Source organism: Ctenopharyngodon idella, chromosome 4 (assembly GCF_019924925.1).
Source record: "Ctenopharyngodon idella isolate HZGC_01 chromosome 4, HZGC01, whole genome shotgun sequence".
NCBI classification, from domain to species: Eukaryota; Metazoa; Chordata; class Actinopteri; order Cypriniformes; family Xenocyprididae; genus Ctenopharyngodon; species Ctenopharyngodon idella.
In genome coordinates, this window is record NC_067223.1 from 22,108,426 (window position 1) to 22,119,429 (window position 11,004).

An 11,004-nucleotide genomic window follows, 5' to 3' on the forward strand; every position below is an offset into this window, starting at 1 on the left:
CAACTATGTTATGAAAGATATAACAGAATGATTTGATATACTATTTTATTTGTACAATATGTGTGTAAAATGGCCATAACTGGATTTTCCTATTCTATACAATGTATCTAATTTGCATATTAACGTGTTCTTGGAGCAACATGTAATGAAGAAATAAGTGTAATAATGGTAGTAATAATTAGCAGCATTTTCATAATAATATCCAATATTTCACAGGAACTTTGATAATTTATTTCCCTATTCTAGATCGCTACACTTATTCTACACAACTGTTATAATGTCACGTCTGTTTTTGGTTTGATTTCATGGTCATGATTTCTTGTCTTTTATTTTGTAATTTGTCATGTCATGGTTCCTTAGTTTTCTGTTTTTTTGTCTTATGATTCTCCATACTTCCCCTCACATGATCCACATTCCCGCCACTGTTTCCCCATCAGAGCTCTAAAATTATGGGACAGACAATACTGCACTAAGACAATAGGTATTTCATTTGCTCATTTCAACTGATAATCATAATAAACTCGTGTCAGTAAACAGTCTCTCTGTGTGTATTTGTGAGTGCATTTATAAAGTCCATGTTAAATGTGTGTCATTCTGTGACCGTCTCAACCGCATATGATGAAAGAAGAATGTCCAAACTCACAGCAAAGAGACCTGCTACTTCCGGCGAAAATCTGAAGTGTGCGTATGACGGATACTTTACTATCCCATGATCAACTGACGCTAGTAGGTTATGGATAATGACAACATGGCAAATCTAGCACATCCAGATTACATTCATACCACACATATTAATACTATATAATTTTTTTAGTTGTCGTAAAGTAATTACTTTAATTACTCAAAATAAGTACCTACTCAGAGTATGTGATTTTGGATGCAGCCAATGTGTAAGGGAACGCAATGTAAGCACAGATTTACTAGAGGCAGGGGGCAGTTGCTTAAGTCCGTAGCCACACCTCCCATGCACGTTCCTGTTTTATAGGGTAGCCTGCAATGTGTTTTCATTCTTTCAGTGTTTTTTTTTTCTTTCTCAAGACATATCAGAATATCATGTGCAGGCATGCATGGAAAGGGTGGATCCAGAGGGATCCGCAGGCAGTCAATATGGGCTGCAAGGCGATGACAGGATAGTGTTCCAGTGCCAAACAGTTTATGGCACATAGACGGGAATCTCAGACTGATTAGGTCAGTGTTTTGTTGATTTATATGGCACATTTCATAGACAATTCAGAGTCATTTACATTGAAATAATTAAAATAGGTTAACGCGTGTATGTCTTTTCAGCGCCTCTGTGAAGTTTATTTAATTTCACTCGTTTAATCTGACTCCAATTTCAAATGATTCTCATTCTTAGGTTGTGTTTCCAAATAGAAATGAATCATTGGTTATGCATTAATTTAGATTTTTGATTATTCTGATTATCTTATATCTTAAATTATTCGTTCACTGCAGTCCCGGTATCGCTTTAGAAAAGTCACTTCGGCTGACTGAGTGCTCTTCCCGGACACAAACTCGTCAGTTCTGACCTTAAACATTGGATGCAGGGCAAATATCTACCTTTAAACCGGGAAAATCAAGTCTTACACTATTGTCTATCCGGTCAAGCTTTATAGGTATTTTAATAAGTAATAAGTAATGAGTTGAGTTACTTATTGAGTAATTAAATTACTTTTCAGACAGAGTAGTTAGAAAAGTATTTTAAATACAACATTGATGATGTAATTAGTAATTAATTAATTACTTTTTTGAAGTAACTTGCCCAACACTGGTTGACAGAAGATGTTTTGTCTTTACTACCAAATCCAGATGTTCCCTTCTCTCACAGCTGTATTACAGTTTGTTTGTTTTTTATGATTGCTTAAGCATGATTTTAAAAACAAGGCTTATTTTGTCAAAACACAACACACAATTCACACATCCACACAATTAGCAGAACATCTCGGATCTTTTGCAAATTGAAGCACTTTATTCAAAACTTTACAATAATTTAACAAAACCCAATTTTTGTAACGATATAATCTATTAAACCATTAAAGTCTCTGTAAAATGGTACGCAATATGATATCAATGAGGAAAAAATTATTTGTGTTGTTTTTCCTGCTTAAAATTGGACACTTTAACAATATCAATGAATATTTTAATACATTTTTAATTCATTTATTTTTTATAAGTTTGTTGCCTCGAGGCAACATTGTACCACAATGGAAAAATTGAAACATTCGGCATTTTCATGTAGAAAAAAAAGAAATATATTTATTGAAAACATCAATTTCTTGAACTAGACACTTGAACAAACAAATTTATCCAGTTTTTAATGCATTAAAAGTTTCATATTTAATAAAAAGTAACATTTTATATCCAGCTGTTGCCCTCAGGCAACATTGTACCATAGTGGAACACAAGTATTACCAAACCATCATATTATTATGTTATTATATGAAGTTATCATATCCATCTTCATCCTCATCTCCATCTTCTCTCTCACCCTCACTCTCTCCCTGATGGATTGTCACTATGATTTCATCTTCCTCATCACAGTATGACCCCTCATCATCACCCTCATCAACTGCCAGTGCTACCTGTGTTTTATACCTTTTTGAAGTGCTATAGAAAATGTGCAGATCATAATATATGCAGATATAGTATGTGAATTACTATTCTTAGAAGTGCATTATAAAATCATGTGAAAATGCAAAAATATTTAGATAATTCTAACTCTTTTCCTTACAAATATAATACATTTGTATTCAAACCTATTATGCCTGTATGGCCTTATGCGATTCCATTATAGTACAACGTTGCCTTGAGGAAACACAGTTTTTTGTTATTTTCTCTAAAACATTTGATGATATATAATGTAAAGTTCTTGAAAATACTTCTTTACTTGCCAGTGAAGGTGACTCGTATTTTTTGTGGGTGATTAAACAAGTGAAAAAAGCTTTTTCATTGGAGAAAATTTGGAGCCATGTGACGTGCACATGTGCTGAAACAGGACACAAAATGGACCCCTAATGTTTTATGAGTAATTTTCCTTTTTCATGTTCAGCAGGTTTAACAGCATGTCCTGGGGTTTCTGGTACTTTCAAGTGGAGCCAAATGTACATCAAGTGACGTGACATGACTGCACTGCTGTTTAGTTTTGTTTTGATTGTTTTTTAGTTTTAACTTGCAGCTTTTGCCTGGATCTCACCTTGGTCTGTTTTGATTTTTTTGTTTGTGGCGTTGTGTGTTGAAGTCAAAGACACAGCATGGCGCTAGTGTGAGTTAGCTGTGAGGCTAAGCTCTAGTAATTTGGCCATTTTGTTTCTTCCGTTCAGTGCCTCTGGCTGTGTTTCTGTTTCTGTTATTCTGTTATTCTGTTATTGAATCGATTTATTCAAGGAGCGTGGCGTTTCCGGACAATGTGCACTGCTGCTGCAGAGCAAGTACAGAGACTTACTACTGCCAATACATTCACAGACATTGCTGTGAGCATGAGAGACATGCTGCTGCTGCTGCACATGTAACATACATGAATTAACCCCTGTAGCAGATCTACACAGGTGGAGCTGGGGAGGAGGAGGGTTCATGCGCTGCAGACTGCTATAACAGCAAACAATGCCAAATATTTGAATGTTTGAGTAGCAAGCTCATTGACAGCTGATGCAACAGCAACCAATCAGCTGTGCTGTGTAGATAATGATGAGATCGCTACCAAATGAGTTAAAGACCCATCAGCCTGCATCGTGAAGAGTTTCAAGACAGAACTTGGTCATTCCCTGAGAAGGGAACGAGACGCTGTGTCACCTTGCCATACTTTCTTTGTCCCTGTGATCGACTTGCTTCGGCTAATTGAAACTAACGCCAGTCATTCCAGATGTGCTTTTATGCTTTCTTGGTCATGACGTTACCGGCCCGTGACGATCTGTCTCGTCATTGGATTAGTTGACGTGCGTGTTTCAGACGCAATCATGCAGAGGCTTTCCCAAAGTGTCATTGATGCAGCGTCTCGTTCCTTTCTCAGGGAACTATTGTTACAGTCATAACCAGAGATGTTTTATAGTAAAGAGTCAAAATGGTTACTGACTCTTTTCAGTCTTTGAATCCCAAGAAATAATATTAGAGAAACACTTTAGTCCTCTCCGTCGAAGCACAAAATGGTGGCTGCTACGATGATCCGAGCAGAATTAACCCTTTTAGTTTTTTAAACGCATGGAAAATCTTCCTGTTAAATTTAAGTTTTCAGCTCGTGAATCTGTGTGCATTCACACTGCAAAAAAAGAAAAAGTTTTTCTTAGTATTTTTGTCTTGTTTAACTAAATTAATAACTAATGCTTTTTACAATGGAAATGAATTAACAATGAACTTACTAACGCTGGACAGTGACATTATTTTCTAGAGCTGCTGTACAGCTGAAAATAACCTTGTTGCATAATTTTTCTGTCATCAATCTAAGGCTGTTTTGAAACAATCTGTATTGTAAAAAGTGCTATACATGTATGTGTATATATATATATATATATATATATATATATATAAACGGTGTCTTGACTTGATTTGCCTAAATTAAAACTTTGGGGAATAAAGGAACTGTAAATCTGGACACAGTTTTCAGTCCTGCAGTACCAGTGCAGCCATTAGGATGCAGTATTGCTGTGGTTTTTAACTGTGTTGTCTGCTTCTGTTTGAGGCTGTTCTGAGTGTCTGTTTGAGACTGACATCTAGTGGATGTTTTATTATCTGTGACCTTTAGACATGCAGAGAAAACCTGTTTGCTACATGTCACTCAAACACAGAATCAGGAAACAGGAATCACATGAGTTCAGGGAAAGAGAAAGTGAAGTGTAGTTGAGCTGTAAAATGGCAGAAGCCAGAATTTCAGTGGATCAGGATGAGTTCAGGTGTCCAGTGTGTCTGGATCTCCTGAAGGATCCAGTGGCCATTCCCTGTGGACACAGTTACTGTAAGATCTGTATTACAGGCTGCTGGGATCAGGAGGATCAGATGAGAGTCTACAGCTGCCCTCAGTGCAGACAGACCTTCAGTCCAAGACCTGCTTTAGCTAAAAACACCATTCTGGCTGAAATGGTGGAGAAACTGAAGAAGATTAAACTTCCTGCTGACTGTTACGCTGGAGCTGGAGATGTGCAGTGTGACGTCTGTACTGGAAGAAAACACAAAGCCGTCAAATCCTGTCTGGTGTGTCTGAACTCTTACTGTCAGAATCACCTTGAACAACATGAGACCTTCTTTAAAGGAAAGAGACACAATCTGACTGAAGCCACTGGACGACTGCAGGAGATGATCTGCCCGAAACACGACAAGATCCTTGAGGTTTTCTGCCGCACTGATCAGAAGTGTATATGTTTGCTGTGTACGATGGATGAACATAAAAACCACGACACTGTATCAGCTGCAGCACAGAGGACAGAGAAACAGGTATGAACTTAAAGAGGTCACATTATGTTCATTTACAAGCATAACAGGACCCCTTTAAACCAGTACTTCCCCCCCCAAAAATGAACTTTCATCATTTACTCATGTTATTCCAAAATGGTAGGACTTTCTTTTTTTCTGAGGAACACAAAAGAAGGTATTTTAAGGAATGTCTCTGTCCATATATACATCTGTCAGTGTATTGAAAGTCAATAGGGTCCAAAAGTTTTAATCTTTAAAAAGGACATTAAGGTAGCATAAAAGAAATCCATACAACACCAAGGGGGATAATCGAAGGCTGTGTTCCACTCTGGTTTTAGACAAGCACTCACAAACTTACCTAAGCATTTCCCTTCAGGGGAATCCCTGCCGCCATTTTGAAATGCGTTCCACTTCGTGAAGTGAACGAGGGAAGTTTATATGGACAGACCCTCGCTCCCTCAATTTTGACAGAACACTTCAGGCAGCTCTATACACCACAATGCAACACGATTGTGACGTCACCGCATATCGCGTTTAATTTACCCCACCACAACCAACTCTATATTATTATTATTTTTTTACATATTTAAAACACCCAAAACACACCTATATAACTATAGAATGCTGCATTAAACAATTTTGTAAGGGAAAAATAAATAAATCAACTGCATAGCGGAATCCAAGTGATCAAGGACGTTCCTATTCAGCCCATTGCAAAGGTTCCGCCAGTAGTGGGCACTAGTGCAATGTAAGCAATGACGTACAGCTGAGTCATCGAGACTGAGGGAAGTTAGCGAGGGAAGGGCATAAAAAAATCAACTGGAAGTCTTCCGAAGCCATAAATAATATGGTGGCGTGTTTAGTCACGTGACATGCATGAGTCAGTGAAGTATGATGTTATTGATGTGTCAACATATTTGATTTCGATACAGGTCTAGAAACAGAAGAATATCTTTGAAAAATGAATATCTTCATTTGTGTTCTGCAAGAGAAAATCATGCAAGTTTGGAAAGACATGAGGATGAGTAAACAATGAAAGAATTTACATTTCTGGGTGAACTATCCCTATAAAACTAGACATTGATGAAATAATGCTGACACTTATGAATGAAACTATAACCTTATCATGTAAGATCTTTAACCCCTCAATCTCAGCACTTCACTGATACTGGATTCATATCTGTTTACTTGATGATTTATGTGATGTTTCTCCTGTTATTGGTTTGTCCTTTAGCACCAGCTGAAGGAGACGCAGAGGTTGTTCCAGCAGAGGATCCAGCAGAGAGAGAAAGATCTTCAGCAGCTGAGAGAGGCTGTGGAGTCTCATAAGGTGAGTCTGGAGAAGAAGAGAAGTTTGAGAAGTCTCAGTCAGGACTCACTGAAGCCACTGTGTGATTGTGATGTGTGTCCTAACAGCGCTCTGCACAGACAGCAGTGGAGGACAGTGAGAGGATCTTCACTGAGCTCATCCGCTCCATTGAGAGAAGCCGCTCTGAGGCCACACAGCGGATCAGAGATCAGGAAAAGACTGCAGTGAGTCGAGCTGAAGGACGACTGGAGCGACTGGAGCAGGAGATCAATGATCTGAGGAGGAGAGACGCTGAGCTGGAGCAGCTTTCACACACACAGAATCACATCCATTTCCTGCAGGTAACAGAGATCTAGAAGAACAGGATCATAGTGGACTTGAGCAAGAGACTTTTTCACGAGACATTTCTGACATTTTACGAGAGCAGAATGAGCCGTTGACTGAAGTGTTGATCTGTGTGTTCGGTTATTATATAATCATCAGTCAGACTCTCATCTGATCTTCTCCTTCTGAAAGAGACGCACTTACAAATGCAGTTCAGCTCTGCAAATCTCTTTGAAAACTTTTTCCTGAAAGATATATTGAGCTTCCAGACATCAACAGATCAAAACTTTACTAATATTTAAACAATTTTACAACAATGTGAAATCTATTAACTTGATAGTATCCTAACTTTTATAATAATTTTCAGTAACACATTAATGAATTTGACAGTGAAGTCCTCAAACAGGAAGTGAGGCTGTATATTAGTGATGCTTCAGCGTATTTAAACCACAAAACCTGACCTTGGGATCGTGTCCTAAGAGTCCTTGTGAATTTCAGAGTCACTAACTGCTCAAAAGTTATAAATAATGATCAATCTACTCATTGATTTTGAACTGCTTTCCCTGATCAAATCTACTCAACCCTGTCATGTGACTCCATTGATGCTCATAATCTGTTACATTTATGTTATTGTCAGATGTTTGATCATCAAGTGTTTCACATATATTGTAGGTGTCAAACACTAGAACTTACAGCTCTAACATGATTTAATGAACATGAGAAGAATGAATCTGATGCTGTGAAAGTGCTGGATTGAGGAGAGTTACTAAAGATCAACAAGAGCTGCTCAAATCTGACAGTAGTGCAGGTTATTGTCTGAAGTGTGGAGGTGATGAGCTTTGATTTCTGTTTTCTGTAGAGTTTCCAGTCTCTCTCAGCTCCTCCTGAATCTACAGACGTAAATGACGATCCCTTCAGTTCTCTCTCCTCTTTTGATGTTGTGAGAGAATCTGTCCGTCAGCTGAGAGACAAACTGGAGGATTTCTGCAAAGAGGAGCTGAAGAAGTTCTCTGACAGAGGTAAAGTCCTGGAGATTCATCTGCTCTCAGAAATGATCCTCCATCATCTCATATCATGTAGAAGATCATATTAGAAATGTCTTAGGAACGGATGCAGGATCATTTTCTCTTGACATGATAATCACACTCTTCATGTCTGTTGATTTCCACAGTCACTTTCACCAACATTGTTCCCAGAACCAGGAACGACTTCCTACAATGTAAGTCACTAAGAAAACAAGCAGAGAAACTCACTGAGTGTGTTCATATGACATATGACCCCTTTAAAACATGCTAGCAATGTGATGGGATGTACTAGCAAACACACACCAACACCCTAGCAACCACCCTGAGAACCTTAGCAACCACATAGCAACACTTAGCATCCAGCCAGAATGCCCTAGCAACCGCATAGCAACACCTTAGGAACCACTCGGAGTATCCTAGCAACCACATAACAACAACCTAGCATTCACCCGAGTACCCTAGCAACCACACAGCAGCACCTTAGCAACCATCCAGAATATCCTAGCCAACGAATAGCAACACCCTAGCAACTACAGAGTACCTTAGAAACTGCATAGCAACACCCTAGCAACCACACAGAATGCTCTAGCAACCACATTGCAACACCATAGCAACCACTCAGAGTACCCTAGCAACCGCACAGAATGCTCTAGCAACCACACCGCAACACCATAGCAACCGCACAGCAGCACCTTAGCAACCATCCAGAATATCCTAGCAACTACACCCGAGTACCAGAAACTGCATAGCAATGCCCTAGCAACCACCCAGAATGCTCTAACAACTGCATAGTAACATGATAGCAACCACTCTAAGTACCTTAGCAACCACATAGCAAAACCTTAGCAACCACTCCAAGTACCCTATATATTTACTTTTTTTATCTAGTTACACTCATTGTTGAATCAACTTAATACGTAGATACTTGCTGAATTAAAGTATCAGTTTCTTTTAAAAAAGAATCACACTGACCCAAACATTTGTTTTTATCTTCATCAGATTCCCATCAGTTCAATCTGGATCTAAACACAATTAATAAATTCATCCGTCTGTCTGAGAGGAACAGAGTGATTACTTACAATGACACAGATCAGCCATATCCTGTTCATCCAGACAGATTTGATGTGTTTCAGGTGTTGTGTAGAGAGAGTGTGTGTGGACGCTGTTACTGGGAGATTGAGTGGAGTGGAGCATATGTGTTTATATCAGTGTCATATAAGAGCATCAGCAGGAAGGGACGGGGTAATGAGTGTTTGTTTGGATATAATGATCAGTCCTGGAGTTTGAACTGCTCTTCCTCCAGATACTCGTTCAAACACAATAACATAGATACTAAACTCCCAGTAAAGTCCATCAGCAGTAGAGTAGGAGTGTTTGTGGATCACAGTGCAGGAACTCTGTCCTTCTACAGCATCTACAGAGACTCAGTGAGCCTCATCCACACAGTCCAGACCACATTCACTCAACCGCTCTATCCTGGGTTTGGTGTTTATAAATCATCAGTGAAACTGTGTTGATGAATCAGAATAGACTGTAGAGAGATTCTACCCATAATGCTTTGAGCTCATGATGAATCAGTAACAGTGAGATGTTATAGAGTCTCTTATTTTCTCTTCATTACATTAATACTACAGCTGAACTTCTGTCAGTGAAATAACATGTCAGAATAAATGTGTGTAATGAATCCTCATATAGAGATAAGTGTGTGTGTGTGTGTGTGTGTGTGAGTGTGTCATGAGTGACGGTGTGTATCCTTGCATTTCTTAACCTCTACTTGTGCTGATGGAAATCAGTTTTTTATTGTAATGTCATATTAATATTATTACTGTTAAAATTACCTTTCAGTTGAAAAGCACCTTTCACAAACATGATTAAGAACTTTGTCATTGTCATAATTCATGTGATTTTTCTCTATTGTTTGTGCACAATTAATAAAACACAATGACAAATGAACTTGAGATCAGATTTTAATTGATGATGAATATTTGAAATGTCTGAATGCTGTATAAATCATCAGCTGCATGTGAAATATAATCGATTCCTCACAAATGACCTTCAGGAGAGTTTCTGACAAGTATGTTGACCTGGATCTCCAGCAGATGGCGACAGATTCATCACGTAATATTTAACGGATCATATATTTAAAAATGTATGGTTCACCAGTTGTACATAGAAACCACTTTGGTTTCGCGGTGTTCGTTCTTGCGTTTCCTTAGCAGTTTTAAGGAAGTTTATCATGCTCATGTTCATAACTCATTAATAAATGGTTCACAGGTTTCCACTTTACATTAAGGTTCACTTTCCCAGGTTATTAATGTTCATAACTCATTAATAAATGATTCACAGGTTTCCACTTTATATTAAGGTTCACTTTCACAGTTTATTAATGTTCATAACTCATTAATAAATGGTTCACAGGTTTCCACTTTACATTAAGGTTCACTTTCACAGGTTATTAATGTTATAACTCATTAATAAATGGTTCACAGGTTTCCACTTTACATTATGGTTTACTTTCACAGGTTAATGATGTTTATAACTCATTAATAAATGGTTCACAGGTTTTCACTTTACATTAAGGTTCACTTTCACAGGTTATTAATGTTTATAACTCATGAATAAATGGTTTACAAGTGTCCACCCTACATTAAGGTTCACAGGTATCTAATACTGGAATTAAATTTTTCATTATTAATATCTAATCAAGTTATGGTTATTATCTTTTGTTTTATTTTCAAAATAAAGTTGGAATTTCATCTTTAAAAAACAAGAAATCAGTTTTTATACACTGCTGTGGATAGGCATCAGGACCTTTTTTGGAGAGTATCATGGGTAAGACAGAAACTTCTAGTAAGCAACACAGTAAGAAAAGTGGCAGTCATGAGATATTAATAAGAAAAGCACAAATACAACACCCTTCAGTCTAATTATGATAGTCAATTTTTG

General features: G+C 37.8%; 1 protein-coding gene across 2 annotated transcripts in view; it reads left to right on the forward strand.

Moving 5' to 3' along the window:
• The window catches only part of LOC127511128 (E3 ubiquitin/ISG15 ligase TRIM25-like), a 62,668-nt gene extending 52,657 nt beyond the window's left edge, over positions 1-10,011 (forward strand). The window contains exons 1-6 of one of the 2 annotated variants that reach the window (XM_051891727.1): positions 4,749-5,421; positions 6,635-6,730; positions 6,817-7,050; positions 7,893-8,052; positions 8,205-8,252; positions 9,058-10,011. In XM_051891727.1, the coding sequence (XP_051747687.1) occupies positions 4,843-5,421; positions 6,635-6,730; positions 6,817-7,050; positions 7,893-8,052; positions 8,205-8,252; positions 9,058-9,575 (1,635 nt within the window). In that variant the 5' untranslated portion in view covers positions 4,749-4,842 and the 3' untranslated portion in view covers positions 9,576-10,011. Of the gene's footprint in view, positions 1-4,748; positions 5,422-6,634; positions 6,731-6,816; positions 7,051-7,892; positions 8,053-8,204; positions 8,253-9,057 lie in introns of those variants that run through there. The other variant, XM_051891728.1, reaches the window with a different exon arrangement.
• Positions 10,012-11,004: the final 993 nt, after the last annotated feature.